The sequence below is a fragment of the Ooceraea biroi genome, chromosome 2 (genome assembly GCF_003672135.1).
Source record: "Ooceraea biroi isolate clonal line C1 chromosome 2, Obir_v5.4, whole genome shotgun sequence".
Classification (NCBI taxonomy): Eukaryota; Metazoa; Arthropoda; class Insecta; order Hymenoptera; family Formicidae; genus Ooceraea; species Ooceraea biroi.
In genome coordinates this window covers 12,864,867-12,888,092 of record NC_039507.1, presented here as the reverse complement: position 1 = coordinate 12,888,092, position 23,226 = coordinate 12,864,867, and the positions used below count along the sequence as shown (strand labels likewise).

The 23,226-nt window shown below is 46.6% G+C and overlaps 1 protein-coding gene across 3 annotated transcripts in view; it reads right to left on the bottom strand.

Annotated features, from left to right (window-relative positions):
- Positions 1 to 333: 333 nt before the first annotated feature.
- LOC105278943 (protein artichoke) overlaps positions 334 to 23,226 on the bottom strand; it is an 88,045-nt gene continuing 65,152 nt past the window's right edge. For all 3 annotated transcript variants that reach the window (XM_026968046.1, XM_026968045.1, XM_026968047.1), the window contains exons 3-6: positions 8,754 to 9,146; positions 5,031 to 8,123; positions 3,384 to 3,721; positions 334 to 2,533 (exon numbers count right to left, since the gene is read on the bottom strand). In XM_026968046.1, the coding sequence (XP_026823847.1) occupies positions 1,958 to 2,533; positions 3,384 to 3,721; positions 5,031 to 8,123; positions 8,754 to 9,057 (4,311 nt within the window). In that variant the 5' untranslated portion in view covers positions 9,058 to 9,146 and the 3' untranslated portion in view covers positions 334 to 1,957. The remainder of the gene's footprint in view (positions 2,534 to 3,383; positions 3,722 to 5,030; positions 8,124 to 8,753; positions 9,147 to 23,226) is intronic.

Below are 23,226 nucleotides of genomic sequence, written 5' to 3'. Positions count from 1 at the left end.
GCGGATTTTCCAACAATGGTTAGCATTCAGAGTACGTACGTAGATCGACCTAAAAAGATGTATAGAAATGTTCTTGCACTTGAAATCAGACTCCACCGATAATTTCATATTCTGATCTGGTATTTGTCAGTCTTTTACGCAGTTGACAAAGTGCTCCATGCGCATCGTAGCGTAGAGATCGAGTAAAATTGCTAGGAGTTCGCACGTTACGTGTAACAGCAATCAAGGGATCGTTACTTCAGTGCACGCTGTACCGAAGGTACATCGACGCAACGTAGTTGGATCGCATCACAGAATCGCCCTAGAATGCTAACCGAGTAAGAAATACCGTTCTTTTTTTTACACTTGCTTTTTACACCTGCTTTTTACACCCCTCCTCTTTCATCTGCAATCCGCGCTTGCGATCGATCGCTCGCAGGGACGCGAACAATTTTTCCCATCCCATCGTACGTCCTGATGATGATCCGCACCTCGGCCCAATCGGAAATTGATGGTACCGCCGGCGAGCGTTTACTGTAAAATGGCATGCCATTTTGCGAGATTGGTGCGTGGTGACGTTCTAAACCGCGCGGTTTGCCAAGCCATTAAGAAAACACAATAGCCACTTCACAGCCGCCTCGCTCGATTCCATATCCGCGCATATTGGTGACTGGATTGGATGATATGTAATAGCGCATTGTTTAGTCGTAAATCGTTCGGCAAATGCGCTCCGTGTTACATCACCGGGACCAAGTCTAGCGTGCCTCCTTATGCTCATATAATCGTCCGCAGCACGCGCGAAATCGAGTTTCATACACTCTTGAAAATTTCATATTTCTTGAAGAAGACGGAGCGTTTATTCTACAAAGACACGCGGGAAGGGACATTCGCCCCTCCGAAGCACGAACGAATTCGATCGATCCCTCGCGAATAAAACGCGTACTCGTCTTTATACTCACGATAGTTCCTTGTACCTCTATTCGATATACTTTTAGCTATCTACATCGTGCAGCTTTGGTCTTTCAGATTGCGCGCGTCGGTTTAGACGTTCTATGTATATCCCTAGTATTCCGAAGATTCCAATTTAACAAATAGGAAGTTTAAAAGAATCCCACAGAGAGGTAAAAAGGAGACAGAGAGAGAGGAAGGAATAGACAGAGAAAAGGAACCTTGGCTGAATCGATCGCAATTTATATTCTTGATATAGAGACAAAGAGCGCTATTATATACATCTCGTCTTGTTCAAAAGCTATAAGATTTTTTAGAGTATACGAGAGCTGCACGTGTGTTTCACATATCATTTTTCCTATATACCTCTATGTATATATAATATATATATATATATATATATATATATATATATATTACCGAGAATTCATTTCCTGCTCTGTACAACTCTTGCGAGACACCCGCGTTCGTTCCTCCAATTCCATTTCGTTCAATACGCTCGTGAAGTGATTAAAGCTATTTTGAACAGAAAAATCAGACTCGTAGAAAATCCTTTATAAAATGCTGCGTTACTCGATAAAGATTCCATTCGCGCACGCATTTTCTCACCTACGTATGCACACTCACTCACACTCGAGCTCACTCAAACTCTCTTTTCGTTGACTTGTTTCGCGAAGGTCCTGGCGTAGCCAGGATGGTAGTGATGCTCCTCGGCAACGATGACCGCATGATCAATTCGATCGCTGGTGAGTCAACCACGCGCACTCTCTCCGTGTCGAATGCACGTCACTTGAGCGCGCGCAACATTGCTAATTGCGACAATCCCGCAGTTCTTGAAACAGTCAGTGGCGTCGTGTTCGACACACAGAATTCGACACACAGTCGTCCAATTTCGAGTATACCCTCGTTGGCTTGAATTCGAAACTTCCACGTCGGGAGCCCTTCGAACCGCGTTAACATGCTCGAATCGCGCATTCGATCCTGCTCACACGTTCGAAACCTCCACGAGTCGGGAGTTCCGTGGCTTTTCTCATACGTTCAGCGTGGTGTTCCCGACCAAGTTCGGGTGCTGGCCGTTCGTGTCCTGATTGGCGATCTGCCTGGCGGCGGTCGTATGTCCGGCTTCGCCGCTCTGTATGCTGAAGTGCCTATACGATATGTACTCCGGCGGTATCGGCTGCTGTTCCCTCTTGATCGCCTCCCGTTGTTTCTTGACTTTGAGATACGCCAGTACGGACACCAGCAGGAGGAAGACGATGAAGCCCATGCAACAACCGACTATCAGACCCAGCCGCCTTGTCAGGAAGCTGCTGACGCTGCCGACGTCACCCATTGCCGATCCATCGCTGCTGATTATCGCGTCTGGTGCATCGAGCGTTTTCACTTCCGTGCAACGGCTGGTCGAGGTGTCCGTCATCTGCGAGCTCGGCATGGACGCGAGTATCTCGATCTGCGTGAAGTTCAGCTGCTCCGTCGTTGGAGCATCCTCCATCCGCGACATCATCCAGTTACCGAGACCAAACACGCAGATCAGGTAGCGAGTGTTGGACGACAATTTCGACAATTTCACCGAGCGCGCGCTGGGCTCGAGAATTTTGGCACGTACCTGGAATCCAGAGCGGTTAAAGTGACGCCTGTGAGCTCGTCAAATGAGCCCCAAATGAGAAAGGAATTGTATTAATATGTACACTGAGAAAAATATCATGGCCTATCTAATCGGATAATCCAATTAAATAGTAACAAACGGATATATCCGATTAAATTGTATAAAAGACAAAGAAAATGATCGGACATATCTGATGAAAGTAATCGGACATATCCATCATTTAATCGGAAAACAAGAGTAACAATCGGATACACTATTTAATCGGTTTATCCGATGGAAATTTTTCTCAGTGTAATTAGTATTAATTATTAATGAGATTAGAATAAGTATTATAATATATCAAATTTTTTTCTAGCTCTTAATTAATAATAATTAATTATTTTGTGATTACTGTTATAAAGATGATATTATACGGAGGGATTGCGGGAACGTTATCGCGCAAACTATTTATTATTTATCCGGCGAGCGCCGGAAGTCGCCATTATTCAGTAATTATTAAAAATGCCGATAAAAATTCCGCTTCTTTCGGATTCGGAATAAAAATACTTGATTCAACCGAAGAGCCGCGTCGCTGTTTTGCGCTCGCGCCGATCGATCAGCGAGGACGGTGTCGAATGTGACGACAGGTTTTTGTAAAGGATGAGTTAGGACCTCGTTGAACGAGAGAGGCGGAACGAGAGAGAGAGAGAGAGAGAGAGAGGACTGGGAGGACGTCCACGGCTTTTATCGATTGAATCAAGCACCGTTTACACTTTACACGCGTCCCACTCGATTTACACTACGCTTTGCCCGCACGCGCTTCGTAAACGCCGACATTGTCGTGATATACAATACGCCTGCTTTTTAGTACCTCGTCAACGTTGTTGTCCAGAGCGTGATAGGCCACCTGATAGCCCCGCAGGCCAGAATGATTCCTGCTCTGCCACGACACCAGAACGGAGAACGGTTGAATGTCCTGGATCGCCAGTTTCAGGACCAGGGGCGCGGAGCAGAAGGCGTGTGGGTCCAGGTCCAGAAACACCAGGCCGCGCAGCTCCGGCGGCTGTTCGCACCTCAACAGGCCGCCATCCATGTCATTTACCCTGAGTCCCCCGCGATTTCGGCTCATCCCGCCGCCGACCAGCTTCTGATGATCGCGTAGCCACTCCCAGAGCTCTTGTGACTCGCAGTCGCAGTGCAGTGGATTTTCTACGCGGATATGACGTCTGCGATTATGTCAGGTTTCATATTCAGGGTTCTCGCGGTTCGATGTGCGATCATTCGCCCGATTCCGGAAGTCTCCGCGAATGTTCCTACCGCGTCGTCGTCACGAAAGCCTCGGGACTAATGAAAGATTCTACAGCGTTCTCGAATTTGCTATACATGTCGCGATGTTCGCAACCGACATGAATTACCGCTCGTCTTGTAGTCCGTCCCGTTCCTGTTCGCCGTGACATTCCGTAACGTGGCTCGCATTTGTGTGTTCCGTGTTCATGCCGTTCACTCGACGTCAAGGAGTTCCGAGTGTAACTACCCCCGGGCTATTTTCGGCTATGCTGAATCCGCTCGCATGCGAAGACACATCGTCGACGAGCTTTGCATGCGGCCAATCATCTCACCGCGCTGGAGATAGCTATTGTCGACTGTGCCGCAACATAATCCGTGCGAATGGCGACACGTGCGCTACTCACGAGCAATATTGTCGAATACAAAGAAACTTTCTCGTGCCAAGTCACGATAAACGGGTGGCTATAAACTCTGAAGATATTTTCTATGAGAGTTGTAATTTTCTAGAGTAGAAAAATAGAATACGGCACGGAGAAAACTACTATACTGTTTTATCATGAAAAAAGTATTGCATAATTATTTATGTATAACTGTATTTACAAAGCCACATATAGAGTTAAGGAGGGTGGTTGCTCAAATCAAAATGATAAGAATTAGTTCATATTTATGGAGGATATTCGTCTGTGGGAATTTGTCATCCATACCAAAATTAAAGACAATTGTCTGCATGGTTGTCGAATAATTAATTATTGAAGTTGGGCGACATAGCAAAAATGTTACGATACCTGTAATTTAATTCTCAAAAACGTGTTAAAAATGATAAGAATAATGCGTCGATTATTTGACAATTCGTTTTAGAAAATTGTGATACGAAAATTCGTTTGCTCTGTATATCTTGTTCTGATTGAATTGGCGCCCATTATCAGAGCCGACTCAAATGCGACATTGCCGCTATGTCGCCCATGTATAAAAGTATAACTTCAATAATTAATTATTCGACAACCATGCAGACAATTGTCTTTAATTTTGGTATGTACGACAGATTCCCATAGACGAATATCCCCCATAAATATGAACTAATTCTTATCATTTTGATTTGAGCAACCACTCTCTTTAAAGGCAAAGTCGATTATTGATCACGTGTGAATATGGAACTAGACTGGTGGAATGACTTTCACACGTATAACGCATAGATCAAATCGGGCGACATGAATAAAGTAATCCTACTTACCCTCAGCTCGTAGACTTCGTATTTGCGTTTCGAGGGGTCGAAAGGCATTCAGTGGTAAGTTCGCTAAGTAGTTTCTACTTAGATCTAGAATCCTGAGCTTCTTCAGCGGCTTGAACGCGTCCGGCGAGATCGATGATATCCAGTTCCCGTAGAGGTGCAACTCCACCAGATTCTCCAGGTGCTGGAACGTGCTCTTTCCCACTCCGCTTATCTGATTGTACGAGAGATCGAGCACTTGCAAAGCCTTCAGATCGGGCGGGAAGTCCTCGAGCTCTTTCAGACGGTTGTGCGTGAGATTTAGCAACCTGAGGTGTTCCAGTCCCTTCAGTCTCTCCTGTGGCAGCAGCTCCAGCTCGTTCACACTCAAATCCAACGTCAGTAAATTCGGTAGACTGCGAAACGCGCTCGGCGATACTCTAGATATCATGTTGCTGCCCATGAAGAGATGCATCAGCGCGGGGAACGCCTCAAAGTCTTGGCTGGTAACTATCGTCAGGTTCGTGCCAGAGATGTGAATCTCCTGCAGAGCCGGATACTTTGCCTCCGAGCTAATCTCGTGTATTCGTACGAGGGGGTTAGCCGTGACGTTCAACCAGGCCAGGGCCGGTATATTCTGAGCCGTGAGCGCCACGGCGGGTATCTGCCGGAATTTGTTGGCCGCCAGCTCGATCTTCCGCAGCATGTTCGAGCGGGCGAAGAAGTTCGCCGGAAGTGCCGTCAAGTGATTGTGGCTGAGATCCACGGATATCAGGCGCGAGAAGTTGACGGACGCGAATCCGGTGAGGGACTTGATGTTGTTGCCGCGCAAGTCGAGCTCCCGCAAACTGATCAGTCCGCTCAATCGCGACATGTCCACGTGAACGAGAACATTGTTGGCCAGCGAGAGAAACTCCACCGTGGTGGCGTTCGCGAACGCGTCATATGGAACTTCCTGGAACATGTTGCCGTCGAGTTTGATCTCCTTGAGCGCCTCCAAGCCCAGGAACAGCATCGCTGGCAGTACTCGTAGCAGATTGTTGCTGAGCAACAACTTGGCCAGATTCTTGTTCTTCGAAAATATCTCGGCCGGCATCCGATGGATCTGCGACGAGTCCATCGCCAGATGCTGAAGGGACGGCAGCCCGTCCAAGGAGTTGGCGTTGATCTGGCTAAAGTTGTTGTACGATATTCTCAACACCCTTAATCCCGGTATATCTAGACGGTCTAAGGCCGTGGCAGTGAAATGATTGTGCTCGAGATTCAACTCGTAGAGGTTGTTCAGCCCGCGGAAGGCACCGTGCTCGATCACGCTGACGGTGCAATTCTTCAGGTTGAGAGTCCTGATCGGCAGTCCTTCCTGGAAGATCTTGTCGTGCAGCACGTTCAAGTGGTTATTAGCCAGGTCGAGGACGCGTAATCTCTTGAGGGCCGTCAAGGCGTAAGGGTCCAAGCGACGTAGACCGTTATCCTGCAGATAGAGCTCCTCGAGCTCGTGGAGCTCCGAGAAGGTCTTGGCGGTCACGTGGCTCAACCGGTTCATACTGAGCTCGAGAAATTTGAGCGCCTGCATCGGCTTGAACGCGGTATCTTCTATCCGCGAGATGGAATTGTTTGTGAGATATAGGCGTTCGACCAGCAACAGGTCCCGGAACAATGGGGCTTGAAGACGAGTCAGCCTATTGTGGCCGAGCCACATGATCCTGACTGAGGCTTGGCCCCTTAATGAGTCATTGTGCAAGACGCCAAGTCCATTGTTGTCCAGTTGAATGGAGACCAAGGAGCTACCGCTGTTTTCGCTCTGGCCAATATCGTTCGACACTTGGAACACGTCGCCAAGTACCGCGAGCAGATTACCCTGCAGGTTCACGTGCTGCAGACTGTGCAACGATCTGAGCGCGCCGGTCTCCATGTCCGTGATGGCGTTGTTTTGCAGATGCAACTCCAAGAGGGATGGTAACGGCGCGAACACGCCACGTTTCACCTCGGTGATCTGGTTGTCCTGCAGCCGCAGCTCGCGCAGTTGCTTCGCCTTGGCGAACGTACCGACCTCGAGCTCGCGGATGTTATTACCGTCGAGCGAGAGCGTTGACAGATTCTCGCAGTGCTCGAGGAAGTCGCGCGGCACTTTCTCGATGTAATTTCCGCTCAAGTGCAGCTGCGCTAATTGATCGAGCGTGGTCAGGCCGCGCGCGTCGATTCTCCTGATGGCGTTCTGCTGGAGGTACACGACCGAGAGGCTCGTGCTGCCGGCGAATGTCTCCGCCGGTATCTCGAGTATGTTATTTTCCGCCAGGAAGAGCTCCTTCAGTTCGGGCAGCCTCGAGAACACGCCCCGGATATAGTGTATGTGATTGTGGCTGAGATCGATCGACCTGAGCTTTTGATTGGCACGGAAGGTAGCCACGTCAAGGAACACGATCTTGTTGTGGCTGAGGTCTATCGACTCGAGATCGATCAGCGATATAAAGGCATCTTTGTCTACCGACTCGACCGCGTTGTAATAAAGGGAGAGGGTCTTGAGGGACGGACAGCAGCGGAAGCAATTGAGCGGGATGTCCTTGAAATTGTTGCTACTCAGATCGAGGAAGTTTAAGGCGTCCAGCCTAGAATAGCCGTCCTCCGGGAGCTGCGATACTTCGTTCCAAGCGAGTCTCAAGGACGTGAGATGCTCTAATCTTCTTAAGGACGTCATGGGGAATACCCTGATCTTGTTCTCCGCCAGATCCAGATCCTTTAAAGTACTCTCAAGCCCGGCAAAGGCGTACTCCGAAATTTTCATGATTTGATTACCTTTTAGATTCAGTTTAATTAACGAGAGCCCGTAGAAACTGAAACTAGGCAGCTCGTAAACGAGGTTGGCCTCTAGTTCCAACGCTTTGAGTAGGCTCAGAGTGGCCATAGCCTTTTGAGGTACGTGAGGTAGTCGACCGAATACAAGTGCCAAGGATTCCAGGCTTTTGCTTAGTCGCTCGAAAGCATCCTCGCTTATTTCACGGATCGCGGAATGCGATATTTGCAGGTGCCTAATTTGCGAGCCCGCCGGGAATGCGGCGGACCGAAGTTCCTCCACCTTTCGATCTAATTCGTACACGCTCAACGATTGAACAATTGCCCCTGGAACAGTCCCGCGAGATATTTCATTTAACATCAGTGACATACTTTCGCCAGTCGCACAGCCCATAAGAACTAAATTAAAAGCTGCATTCTTCTTTCATTCAGTTAATTTTTATCGGACACATCTGTGAAATACTCTATCGAATAAATTCAATGAATGCGGAATAAAGGATTGGACAGATATTATTATTCTCCAATAAATGCCTTTGCGCGCAACGCGAGAATCCGTGTCATTACAAAGCGTTAAATCCGTAAAAAGATTTAATCGGCAATATTAAGCTAACATTTCAATCGAACGATATCAAGAGATGCGACCGTTACGCTTGTAGCTTCCGAGTTTGAAAATATTACAGTCGAGCAACTCTGATGGTTGTGCAGGCTCGACAATAAGAGCGACAACAAAAGCATCGCGGCTTATTGACTATCTGCGCGGACACTGCTGAATGCTCTCTTGAGCATTTTCCGCTTTTATTTCGTGCCGCAGCTGTTCTCGCCAGCACGATATTACCCCCTAACTATCCGACCACGTATCACACACGGGCGCTCTGGCTGTTCCTACTTATGTATGCGACGAGAATACATGTTCTCCGGTGATCCCTGCTTTTTGCGCGTTGTATCATGGACGGTTACCTTCCCCACCGGCGGCATGTATCACCCCGGACAAAGCGTTCCTGAGGGACTCCTCGGTGGCACCTGCGCACTCCAGGAACAGACCGCCGTTCTCGAAGTTGTAGCACGGGCAGCCCGGTATTGTGTCCGGTGGCGGACACTTGGCGCCTCTCGCCTCCTGCGTCGCCATGCAGGCCGCCAGTATCACCGAGTAGATGATGCGGAAGCTGTCCCGACGGCCGCTCCGCCGATTGTCACGTTCTTTGCACGACCGGGTCGACGGCAGTCGCCACTTTCGTCTGGTCCGTGGCCGCGTCGTCCACATATTATTATTATCGCACCGCTTCGTTCCCGGCTCGTCCCGATTCGTTCATCGTTTCTCGCGCCGACACTTGGACTTCACCGCCGCGGCTCCTGCGAACAATGCAACGTGAGAGTCAAATTTAACTGAACGTGCATGAATGCGCTCGCGAGCTACTAGTTATCTTCATGGCCCCGTGAACTCGTTGTCTTTGCGAATGTACGGTCGAATTCGACGTTTATCGCAAAAAGATATACAGTAAGGGCTGCCCAAATCAGGAGTTCGGGAGTTGATAGCAGCGTTGCTTGACTCTGACTGAGCGACGCAATTGTACTGTGATTGCATTTCAAGCTCATCGAATTTTACATGAGGACCATATTTGATTTGGTATATCGGATCTTTTACAGCTCCGGATAAGAAGTTTATGAATTTGGTCATGTCGAAAAACGAAAAATTGTGTAGAAATATTAACTCGAAATTGGATTATTGTCTGACACATGTGTGATATGATCAACAATCGCATTTATCACGTTAGTAAATAATTATTAATATGCGCCCTGTTATGTTATATATTTCTATATTTATAATTCCTAAGCTGTTTCTCCATTTAACCACTGACGCTTTTAATAATGCATAAATGTAACAATAAATACGACAAATGATTTCTTGAAAAGCTATGACTTTTAATCTGCATAGCTGCACGTCGAGATTCACATTTTTCCCTTTTTTTCGGTCACGACAACAAAGTCGATGAAACGCGAATCTTCTCGTCGAAACATTTCGAATGTCGCAGCTTGTTTCATCTACGTTACGGTCGCCCGCAGAAAAATACGGTCATCCCGGTTTTCGCCGCAAAACGTGTACACGCGTACTTCCGGGGAAAACCTCAATTTTCAACAAGAGAAACTTGCAATCCCGCGGGACCGAAAAGCCGACGGGTGACGTTCTCCAAGAGGGAAAGGAAAAAAGGTCAACAGCGCCGTTGGTCACCGCGCATTGGAGACTCAACGTCTCGTTCAGGAGATACCGATCCCGGAGATCAGCCACGACGGTCGTAATTTAATGCCCGCAGTAAATCGCCGTGGCTCGGGGATGCTGTCACATACTCGCGTGACCCGTTACGATCGGAAAAATATGAGCGGATTGGGCGGTTGCCAGATGGTGTCTTAAGATGCTCAAGGTGACGCGGGGGGAGGTCACGTGTACGAACATGATCGAGAATACGAAGTGGTAAATGGGTGTCGATTTCCTCCGTGCTGCCGCTCCTCGTGTACGGCACGTCATTCTTCGGATAACTTTGTTAGGGTCGTGCTTGCAGCACGAGAGGTAACGTTAGGTCATTGGCTGCACCGGAGTAGAAAAATCAATATGCCTGTGACTTCCGTGTTCGGAGAGGGGGAGATTTCATTTTTTAATCTGCTTGTGCGTTTATCGTTGTATCTATTTAAGCGTACACGGCTGTTTCGGTACCGACGATCGTTAAACGCTTTTTCCTTTTTTTTTAGATACACGTCATTGTTAATTTTTCGGATTTTCGCGAGAGACGCGCGCGGCTCGTCGCTTTCCCGAAAATTGCGGTAATTAAATTTGATTCCAATTAATGTCCAGTGAATTACATAATTCGCATTACACGATTGAATGATGCAAAAGTGAGTTCGCGTTCACGCCTGTAAAGTGATCGAAAAACGAATACCGTGAGAGCGATAAAATTATGAAATATCGCGGTCGTTGAGGCTAATATTATTAATTTTATCGGAACGTTAACGTCTGACGAGGACAATTGAATTGGCTTTATTGCAGAAATAGAAACGAGTTTAATTATGCAAATCCGTGATTTGCAAAAAAAGTCGAGGAGAGATAACGAGAGTACGAACGAAGTAAAAGCGCTCGGCGCTATTACCTCGAGACTAGACGACCTGCGTGTGCCATTGCAAATTTCGAGAGATATCGTTGTAATATATTGGATCCAAATTGTAAGGTCGCACTTTGTCGTTTGCCAGTCGAGGAAGTTGTTCCGCGCGGTAACTTCGGGGAGCTCCTCCCGCGCTATTCCTGTTTTCGAACTGAGAAATCTTTCATGTACTCGCGACGTTTTATCCTCGTAGGACTTGGCACAATATTTGCGTGGCGTTACGTAATGGCACAGCATTGGACAGGTTTGAAAATCCACTAGAAACGAGTACCTATATTCGCATCTCTCGCCCGTCGAATTTAAGCGTGCGCTTGAAAACTCGAAAGTAACTCGAAAATACTTGAAAAATGAAAAGAGTAACGGGAGACACACGAATGCGCCATCCAATTCCAATCCAGTCGCGCTAAAGTCGCTCCGAAACTCGACGAGGAGTCTGCGATTGACAGGTAACGCGAGATTCCGCGTGCACATCCGTGCAATTACATATATATATACACACGCACACAATAATCTTGCGGATTTCGGATCGCTGCCACGACGTGAGCTTTCGCGGAAGTTGCAAAGCTCATATTCCACTTTCCGTGGTTATTTGCTCTGCTGCGGAAGCTTCTCCGACAGAAGGGATGCTTACGCATTCGCGGTACGCGGCCACGAAGCAAAGGTATTTCCGTCGAATCACCGCGCGCGATCGGATCGGCGTGCGCGACGCGCTGCGTCGCGATGCTCGATCGACGGTCGAAGGGGTGGACGGACGCCCGTGGAACGGACGCAGTCCGTCGAGAAGCGGCGCGGACGATCGCCGCGAGCCCGCGCTTTACGTGCGTTCGAACGATAATTCCGCTCCGGTGAGGTACACGCCGAGTCGATTGGCGTTTCCGACGCCGGACGTCGAGAGACGGCCTAACTCTCTCTCTCCGGCCGGAACGTTCTGGTCCATTACCGCCGCAGCGAAATTGAATTTCCTCTGGGCGATGGCGGCGCGGCTTCGCGCCGCGCACAAGCTCGGATTAAATCGTTGCGGCTGCCGAGCAAACCACAGCCACTAATGAAGCGTACCGCGTTGAATTTAAAAGATTCCCCTGTCCCCGTCGCGCGACGCCCCCGCATCGGGGGTGCGCGAGGATCCCGCGTCCTCGCGCGAAATTGCCATCGGGCTCTCGCTCGTCTTGAGAGAGAGCAGGAAAGAAGCTCGCGAGAGAGGAATGGGAAAGTCGAGGGTCTCTAGCGGTCTAGTCGAGAGTGAAGGAGCGAGAGGGTGCGTTGGAGGAGCGCGGACGCAACCTGTGCCTATGATCTCCCCTCTCATCTCCCTTTTCCTTTCCTTCTCTCACCCTCCTTGGGAAGGGACGCCTAACGAGCTCTCCGACCACCAGAGTGCTTTGCAGTTGTTCACCTATTTAAATAAGAACCGCCGATGGTAATGAGAATGCAAATTCCGCGACACGCCCTACGCGAGCTTCGTCTCACACGCCATGGAATAATAAAAAGATGAGCGTCGCGGCGACGGGGACACTACCTGTATCGCAAGCTTCGCCAGGCAGCCCCCGTCAGAATCGCAAAAGTGTAGCTGGCTGGGTAACGACATCGGCAGCGGTTGCGCGACCGCTGGGTTTCTTGTACGCCGCGTTGCGTCGTCCGAGATCCGCGAAATCCAGATTAAGGCACTGATTAAGGGATTGAAAATTTAATAAGACCGAAGAAGAGGACTGTCACCTCTTTATGAATTCTGCATTACAAAGCGACTACAAAGTGACCACGCGCACGTATACGCTTTTGATTTACGATTGCGATCGTAAAGAAACAATATCGCGCAGCGTGCTTGATAACACATTGGACTTTACGATCGCGGAGGAGACGGCAACGACAGTCGCCCTCGGTCGACGGTTAAGAAATAAACGCTGAGGAACACTACTTGCAGATAGGACCGGATTTATACCGGTCGTACGGAGCCCAGCGCGATGGCGGCGCAAAAGGCCTTAAAGCAGAGTCATAAGAAACGACAAATTTCTGCAAAACGCCTCGCCGCACGCATTTATGGTCGATATTAGCTGGAGACGGACTTTGATTTTACGACGAAGACTTTACGACTTTGACTCTTCCGTTTCTTTCTTTTTTCCTCCGAGATGAGACAAACGTCTCTTCCGACGGCGTTTGATGCGCCGTTTTATCAGCTGCTACCGCGACTTGAATCCGCCTTTATGAAAAAAAAGTCATGACGGTATTAAAGTCATGTAAAAATATATTTAAAACGTTAAAACATTATTTGTGCGCTTGTGAAGCAATCTTAATTAACTCCTTCAAAGTGTCTGTTGATAGGGCGAGTAATGAGAAACAACGTTAACTTAAGAGGGATGTACGACCAGCTCCGCGAGATCGATTCCGTGAGACGGAAATGAAGGAGGCTGAAGACGATACAGCGAAGAAAGCGCGACGAAGCGGATCCGCTTTTACGACTTGTAGGGTCATCGTAAAGTAACATCGTCGAGATCGTTTAATAACTTGTTCCCCACCGAGTTCTGTTGCCCGGCGTCTACGTAATATCGCGCAATTTCTGCACGGAAATAAAACGCTTCCCTTCGGTTCAGCCCTTCCGAGTTTACCGGCTTTAATCGCGTATCGATCGCCATATTCCGTAATCCACATGATGGAAATCTTTCCGAATTGGCAGACGTTAAATTCCTAATCTATCGATTGATCATTAAAAATTGAGCTGTGCACGGATTGCAAGAGACTCGCTGACCCACTTACACTTACGTGCTTCACTTACATTTCACCACGAGAGATCGCGTGTAACTGAAATAAATAACGTCACCAAAAATATCCGATAAATTTTATTGAGCAATTTTAGAAGTAGATCTTCTTTTAACATGAGTCATCTCAATATCTCATCCCTCGATCTATTTATGTTTCCAGAACGACCGATTATATCTTTCCTATGTGCTCCTATGAGGAATTAAATTGGATATTAAATTGGATGGTTTCGAACAAAGGCATGAATAGAACCCGATTCTCCGGTAAATTTTACATTTGCTTTAACTTAAGTATTATTACAAGGTGAAAAAATGCGCGATAAATGACGACCTCCATCGACATTTCTGCCAATAAGAAGTGAATTTTACGTTCGCCAGAGGAACCAAAATATCGTGAAAGAACGCGAGATGAAATCAATCTGTACAAAAGTGATTCGATATCGAGCCACCTATATATCATCGCGCAACACACGCGTGCAGGCGCTATCTGGTGCATCGCAAAATACTTTTCCACTGCCTTGCCAATGCAAATCTTATCTCGACCTGCTACCGTATTTGTCCGACATCATTCTCGTTATCTGAACACGTCAGGCGAAGATTGCGATGAGAAAAAGTCACACTTTTGCCAGCTGCATTTTGCAACTGCACGCTGAATGCCTTTTTTCGTAGAGATAATTGACGTGCAATCTACATCGTAACGGTATCGTGCTGAAATATTTGACACGCGAGTCCACACGAGTGGAGCGAAACCGCATTTCGGCATTTCCAGAAACGCGCTTGTTGGTTTAACCCGTTCAGCTCGATATGAGTCCGAGGGAAATCCACGCGAATCGCGGAACGATAATTCCTTTTTTCAATCAAAGCCCGCGCTTCAAACCGGAATTTTCCACGTTAAGCCACGTTCCTCAATTAAGGTACCCGCGATGAATCCCCGACGAGGTAATTTATTTCGAGCGGAAAATATAAACGACGTCGGGAATAATCTACCCGGGGAATTCGCGATTAAGTAAGAGCGCAAGTTTGGATGGTCTTCGCGCAGATGGTACATCCGCCGCCGCTCGACGGCGAAAAGCTCCGTTCGCGACGGAAGAAATTACGCTCCGTAATCAAACGAATGCGTCGAGCGAGGTTGTGCTTCGTTGCAACGCGCGAGGTAACGTCGAGCTTTATTGGCCCTCGGCGTAGTAATTAGCTCGTCTGGATCGTCGACGAGCGTTCTCGACGAGCTGGAGTCTTTCGCGTTGACAAGCGGGCTCGAACAATCGGCGCGACACCCTCGAGTCCGGTCACGAATACGGTGGATGGACCCAGACCCGGGAAATAAAGGAGCGAGGAGCGTTAAATCGCGACACATCGTACACCCGTTACGGGCTATTGATTTTAAGGCGCACAAACCTGCTCGGGGTACAAAGCACAGCGGGTATAAAATATCGCTGGCGCAGTCTCGAGAATAAACTCTGTCTCGGCGTCGACCCGGTGGTATAAGACGGTATGCAGGCACGATGCATAAAACAGGGAAGATTGGGCGCGCCCTCAAAGGCAGCTCAACCTTGTTGATCCGGCAAAAAAGTTCTCTCGACGGTGCAATTAGTACGGGGCGCGTGAAACAGCTCGGGGAGCATCCAGACTGCAGATAAGATTTCATTAGCCGTAATTAGCGGTTTTAAGGGCTAATTACCGCAGGGATTAAAAGACAAGACCTCTCTTGCTCAATTCGCGCGGGATGCTTCGCGTGAGATGGCGCAGTGGATAAACAGATACCTCGTGTGCGAAAAATGTTTTTCATTACTGCAAATCTGGCACCTTTTCTAATCTTTTCTCGTAACGTTTGTTTGTACAATGCATTCGCATATACTGGGCGGAAATTTCGCTGGAAACTGATTAAGAACGAGTCGTATTTATAGCTAAACTTAGAGGCGAGAAGCATACATTTACATCCGGCCTCTGCAAAATGCAAACAGGAGAACGTAGACCGGAGCAGTTTACGTCATACGGTTTTTCTTGGATGTAAATGTCATGCGACGCTGTATCGGATTCTTAAAATAGTTCGTGGAAATAGGCGGAAAGCACTTTTCAGATTTGTATGCATGAAATAAACTAACAATTGAAAATAGAACACCAACGTCGAATTACCATACAATGTAATTTAAAACTGGAAACTAGAAAACAAAAAATAGAATATTCGCTTTAATTGTATAAAATATAAAATATTGCCTTTATGACAATATCAAGAGAACTTGTGTCTTCTATTAGGGGTGTGATTTAGTTTTGAGGGTTTTTTTGCTCAAAAACGCATGTATTTAAATATGATAATGAATGAATACCTTAATCAAAATATTTTCCTTCGTTTTCTATAACTTTTTCCCATCTTTCTGGCAAGAGATGGATTCCATGACGATAAAATGACTCTTCTTTTGAGTTGATCCATTCGTCGACGAATTTTCGCACTTCTTCGAAATTATGAAAGTGTGTATCCTCTAAAGCGTGTTGCATCGACCGGAACAAATAATAATCGCATGGAGCAATGTCCGGAGAATACGCGGGGTGCGGTAAGACTTCCCATTCAAGCTCTAATAGTGTTTCTTTCACTGATAACGCAACGTCAGGTCGAGCGTTGTCATGAAGAAGAATCACTTTCCGTCGTTTACTCGCAATTGGTGGTCGTTTTTGGTCCAATGCTTGCTTCAACTTGTACAATTGGTATCGATAACGATCAGCCGTGACAGTCTCATGCGGATTTAACAGCTCATAGTACACTATCCCACCAAATACAGAGCATTACTTTTGAACCGTGAATATTGCGTCTCGGAGTGGATGTTGATGGTTCGCCTGGATCCACCCATGATTTTCTGCGTTTCGGATTATCAAAATAGATCCACTTTTCATCCCCAGTAACAATCCGAGACAAAAGACTCTTCTTTTTTTGCCTGGCGATCAACGAAATGCAAATGTTCAACCGGTTCGCAATGGCACTTTCCGATAATTCATGTCGAACCCATTTCCCTTCTTTCTGAATTTTTCCCATTTCTTGTAAATGTTTGGTAACTGTTGTACGATCAACATTTAATGCTCTGGCAAGTTCTGGAGTGGATCGTGTTGTATTTTCGTCCAATAATGCTTGCAAATCTGCATTTTCAAGCTTTCTTGGTTGTCTCGAGCGTTCTTTGTCCTTCACATCAGTATGACCACTTTTAAAGCGTCTAAACCAGTATTCACACGTCTTAATTGATGGGGCAGAATCACCATAAGTTTTCACAAGAATTCTATAACCCTCAGCCGCAGTTTTCTTTTGATTAAAAAACAAAAGCAACGCATGTCGAAAATGCTAAAGAGCTTTCGGAAGTTGCATTTTTACGATGATATAAACACGACTGTTATTGCATCTATTGCTATAATGCTACTAAATGTCATGGATAATGTCAACACTGTAAGAAACAACAATTATCGGAAACAGCTATTGGAACAAACTGACACTACAGCCATCTGTTGCAAAACCCTCAAAACTAAATCACACTCCTAATACATTGAGCTATAAAGTTCGTAAAATGTGCTATATTGCTAGACTGTTATCAACATTCATATTATGCACGAGTATCTATTTTGTTTGCGATCACGATCTATTTGATTTTTACATTTGACATGATAACGATCGTACGATCTGATAATCATGTTATAGGTTTTCTTTTCTGTTTCGCTATCGGAAATGATCACGAAAGGTATTATATAATCTGATAATCATGAAAAAGTCTATATCTTGTTGTGCGTCGAGATCTTTTTCACTTGAAGCCTGGCATCTATCGATAACAGAAATACGAAGGTGTTTGATGGAGACATCGTCTATACTTCTATTTATTTATATCATTCATACATACAATTGATTTCTTGAGCTGCAACGACATCGATTCCTATTTCTCATTTCTATTCGGCGACATTATGATCCACATTCAGAACGCGCTTACAATGATAAAAGCGCCTTTAAAAGTAGCTTAAAAATCCTCTGATTGGCCCCTGAAAAGCCATATTGAAGGCTTTTATCGTTGCAAGTAAGCGCGTTCTGAATATGAATATCTATTTTTTCGAGCGTGCTAGTTACTATGATGTAATCATGCATAAGTCATCTCGAAGATTGTCCGCAACTTTAGCGGCGTGTATCTTCTTGCGAACTGGAAATGGAAACGCGCGTTCGTCGACCGAGGGAAAGTTTGGCCGGACACGAACTAAATCGGAGAACGTCTCGTTGGGAGGTCGGTGACACGATAATCCGCAGGGCCAGCAAGTTTTATTACGGGATGACTTCTCCGTATTTATCAGATGAGCGCCGCTGGATAAGCAAATTCGGCATACAAAAGCGCGGGTCTGCTTTCCGGTTCGGTCTAGTGTGGTGCGAATTTCGCGATTCTGATTCCGGTCGGGCATGAAACGGGGCGGGACGGACGATCCAATCTGCTTGTAAAAGCAGAAACGCCGCGAGGTCCGGTCTTCTCTCTCGCTCTCGTAAATCCGGGTGCCGCAATCTCGATGGATTACGTACACTCCGCTGCTATTTTACAATGCGTCCGGTCCGGCGAGCTCGGGTCTCGCAACTTCCTCAATCTACGCGCTTAGATCTTCCTTTGGCCGTTTGCGTCCTCGCAATAAATTTTCTACACCCGCCCGTGTCCCGAAATATCTTTTCTTTTTACTCCCGCCACGAGCGACGACGACGTTAAGCCGCGAAAGTAGTAAAACGCTGCCGATCGCTTCCCTAACGCGAGCACGTAACGCGGATATAAAGTTGCGCGGAGATAATATGTCGCGCATCCGGGGGAGAGTAACACGTGAGCCGGCGAGAAATTCGTACGGGGGTAGTTCCGGGGTGTTACGTTAAGACCCATTAATGTAAAAACGACAACAGCCGTTCTCCGCGCAAACAAGGATCTCCGTTTGCCCGACATGCCAACGTCAACGCGAGTCGTCGCTTCTGTTTCGGAACTTTCGCCTTTGTGTCTGGGGGATTCAGCTTTGCCCGCGAGAAGAACGACGGCTGGCCCTTTGTGAGTGCCTGTGTTGAAAGTCCGGGACTCGCCGTGACGTTTCCCGAATGATTAAAGGGGAATGTGAGTTCCCGTACGCGGAAATATATATTTTTCACGGTACATGTCACAGTGGCGCAAGGAAAGGAAATTTGGACGATGACGTTACACGGTCTCCGGGATTCGAGAAATCCTCGTTGAAACTGCGTGAAGGACTCCGTGCAAATACGCACGCGGAGCAATCTCCTTTTTCGGCCACGAGCCCTTCAACGTCCAAAGTGGAAAACATTGCGTCGAGTGCGAGTGCGTGCAGTCGAGTATTTTCCAATAATATTTGGCAACGGTTCGCAAAACGGTTTACGTGCTTTTGTCCCGCTCGGATTGAGCGTCATTCCGTGCATTGCGAAATGAACAAAAAGCCCGCATTTAAAGGGACCGCGTTACATTTTCGTTCATTTGCTTATACACAGGAGTGATTTAGTAATTCCGCCGCTCCGCCCCGTTAGCGCAGAAATTACGCTGCTCCGGAAACTTTATAATCCAATTGGAAAGTTTCTCGCTGATGTAATAACCGCGCTTCAGTAACGAAAAAAAAGTACGGCGCTTTTTGCAAGAGCTTGAACGATGTCGATAGCTACACCGGCCGGTTTTATCTTGAAAGAAACTTCGAGCGCAACGATTGTCACAATGCGATAAAAGCAGGGGAGAGAGGGCAGATTACACATGAAGGCGATTTAAAGCATTACGTGCGCGTACTCTCGAATTACTCGCTTGATTTTTGCGTACACGTTTGTTAATCGCGCATGGAATATTTCATAATGTAATCCGATGTATTATGCATTATTTGCATGTTGTAACCTTTCTTCGATACGTGTTAATCAGGAATTAATTATCTATTAAATGCTAATGAAGGGAGGATTTGCGCGCTCGGGATTATTATTTATTATTGGATTTATTATTCGTACACACAGTTTTGTGTGTTGCTAAACACGCATCCCGCGGTGCACGCGCCCGGTGTAATTATTTCCTGAAGTACTGCAGTACTGAGTACGGAGTGCTCACCCCCAAGAATATTTAATTAGTTAATTAATTTAATCGAATTATGAATGAAATGGATCACTAATTTATTCTTGCAAATTAAATTAGTTGCATTAACTGTGTCTTCCATTGCCGTGTGTAGCGCGCGCGTGCGGAAGCTCTGTCCGCCGCCTCGTCGAGATCCGGCACGATTTCGCTCGTCGCTTACAAACGCGCGGAAGAGCGGTATAATCTACGGCGGCGTTCTCCGGGATGAAGCCTCGATGAAAACGCGTTATCGCGCCGAGAAATCGGCCAGTTGTGTCGGTGACGGAGTTTACGACATGCACGTGTTTTAGAGCGGGCGCAGCCTCGCCGTGGTTCACGGATTTTCTGCGTCCCGCTGCGAGCAAGTTAAAGGACAGTCACCCGCGGTGCCGCGTTACCATAGGCCATCCACTCGGCCTTGAGCGAGCTTTTTTTCCCCGGTGAAAGAGCTTCCACCAGGTGGGAGGATGGTATGCCGTTGAGATAACCGCCGGGCGGGAAACAACCACCGCTGCTGATGACGACGGCGATGACGACCGACGTCGGTGCCGGGCGGATCTGACGGAGAGCAGTCCGCGCGTTGCATTTTATCGCAACCTAAATCTGAAATGGAGGCGAATTCTCGCGACAACTGGGGCCGGTTTTTCCTTTTTCCTTTCTCCTTCTGGTTTTTTGGCTTTTTCTTTTTCTTTTTCTATTTCGGCAATATTGTATTGTAACGCGCGGAGCACCGTCCGGTGAGATCCGCATTTCGAATTGGTCCAAGTGCTTGTCCGACCTTTCGCGCGGACAAACGACTTCTCTAACGAGTGAAACACAAAAAAAAGAGAGAAAAGAGAAGCCTCAACTCAATCTGCTGTCGGTGAATCGTCATGGCCAGGATTTTATTTACGCGCTGCGAACTTCTCTATGTAGCTATCTGTTAAATGACAGAACGGGAGATTAATTATTTTATGGCCTTTACTGGCGTGCTCTTGACGCTCCGGTGAAGTGGGAATCTGCGTTGGTTGTCCATCTCGTTGTTTTCGCAGCGCTTCGTTTTTTCATATCTGCGTAGCTTTCAATCCTGATGAATCTCTTGTTAGAGAGGAAATATTTTTTCATAAAGAAATTAAAGGAAACGCGTGCGCAAATTATACATAATTCAATTTGATACTTATGCTTATTCTTCGTTCATTATCGAAGTGATTCGTTATCTTTACAAAATGTAAAATTAAAAACCTCAATTATCTAAAGTTCGATAAAAATAGAAAATAAGAAAGTCGGATAATTACATTCTATGGTTTATTAATGTGTCTAAACATTTCCATATGCTGTACAGCACTTAAATTGAAGTTGAGAAAATCTCATCTATAGAGCTTTTATCAGTAAATCCGAGTAATGCTCACCATCAAGAATACAATCGCTATTTCAAACAACGTAACAGTAGATATACAGCCGATTAGCTTGTTAACGATGCACTTCTTGCGCATTTTGCTCGTGAGAGCACTCAACAGAGAGAGAGAGAGAGAGAGAGAGAGAGAGAGGGGGGGGACCATTATAGGTAATAATTTTCACCGGCGCAATACGTGTACTTTAGGTGTTGGAGGCTCTCTTAATGACAGGGTTAAATAAGCTATTCCAGCGTTTTAGTTTCATTATCAGCGCATTTGTTTCCATCTTTACTTGTGGCGCAACCGTGATGACACACGAAAGCATTCCGACACTGTAATTGAAAATATAATAACAACATTCACTGTATTAATTAACTGCGAAACAAATGAGGATTCATTTTCGTTTCAAGTTTTAAATCTAATCAAATCTGAAATATACATTCTTCTAAAACGTCTCCTATATTTCTTTCTTTATTTAAAAAAAAACTTTATTTTAATTTTGTTGCGTTTCATAAAACATATGTCGGCTTCATAATTATTTTCTTTTACAGATTAGGAATACGTGATCGCAGTATCCAGCGTAATCTACCGTGTAATAGCGAACTATACTCGAGTAGAAAAGTACAATAATTCGTACATATGTGCACTGCTCGTACCTCGCGCTTCTTATCAGGAAATGTCAGTAGCAAGAATGTAAGAGACAGATTCGCCGATATTTTAGCCTCTTCGTGGGAATTGGAAATTCGTATATCGGAATTGGCTTTTTTCCCGCGCGCCGTAACTCAAACGAGGTTTCTAGTTCCAAATGGGGGAGCAGATTGGTTAATCTCCCAAGGGACAGCATATTTCGCGGTATTATTTATTTGGTACGCGGCACGACTTTCTTGGCCAATAAAAAGATCGGGAGCCGTTGTACACCGGACAAGCATGAATAAATGAATAGATGGAACAATGCGGACTACCTGGAAATTTATGACGTTCTCGTTGAAGAATTTATATTCTGCATTAACAATCTAAATAAATCCAATCGAAAAACGTGCTTCACACGCACACGCGCAGAGGAACCCCGCCAGCTAAATTTCCTCATTTGCATATTTAAAAGCAATCGCGAAATCTCGGTGTACATATTTCAGATTTCCCAAAACGCGTGGTAAAAAGGAGACAAAAATCTCATTCGGTCATAATTGGGCAAGAGAAGAAAGTGGGGAGCGATATCAGATTTAAAAAAAAAGAAAAATTGCCTGTTATTTACTAGTGAATTATTTCGAGGAAGCGTGGCGCTGGGTAAATGAATTCATTCGATGCTACCGCCGGCTCGTATTACGAATGGACTGGTTGATGGGGTTGCACCTGGGTATCTATCCATTTTACGACGTCTCGGGGCGCGTTCGGCTTCTCGTCACGTAGGTAAGCTGCCCGGTCGGGAGATGCAACGGGCGGGAATGCACGGGGCAAATAAGTTATCACTCGGACGACGTAAACACTCGCGGCGACGGTAAAAATGCAATCCGCTATCAATGCCGTATGTTTCCGCGATGCCGTGGAAAATGCAAATTCCATTTCTACGTGGCACGTAGCGTCGCGGAGATACGCACGCCGGCGTCGCGACGCCCAAAGAGTGCGGCCGCGAGCCTTGATTTATACGCGAGCCGCGGGAGCGCTCGTACACCCTATGATTTATATGTGCCGCGGCGCTGGAAAGTGGCGAAGTCGGGAAATTGCGGGAAGAACGCTTTCCCAGCGGGACGCGGTCCGGCGGGTCGATTAATTAATTAATTCAGGCGAAGAGCGAGCGCGCGACCGACGTAACAACGCGGCGAACACGACGTCGACATGGACGCCCCGTGCACTTTCGAAAGATTAAAGTACTCGTTTATGTCACGTTATCACATGATCTTGGAGCTCCTCCTGAAGCATGGCTCTGAAAAAGATTACTATTGCTCGAGCAAAAGATAGTCTTTCTTGAGCTTTGACAGAGTTTCCTAAACGCGAAATGTTTCGATATCGTTTTGAAAAAAGCGTTTATGAAAAAGCGCGCAAAGTACTATGTACAGATATACAGTTGAAAATATAAATCTACT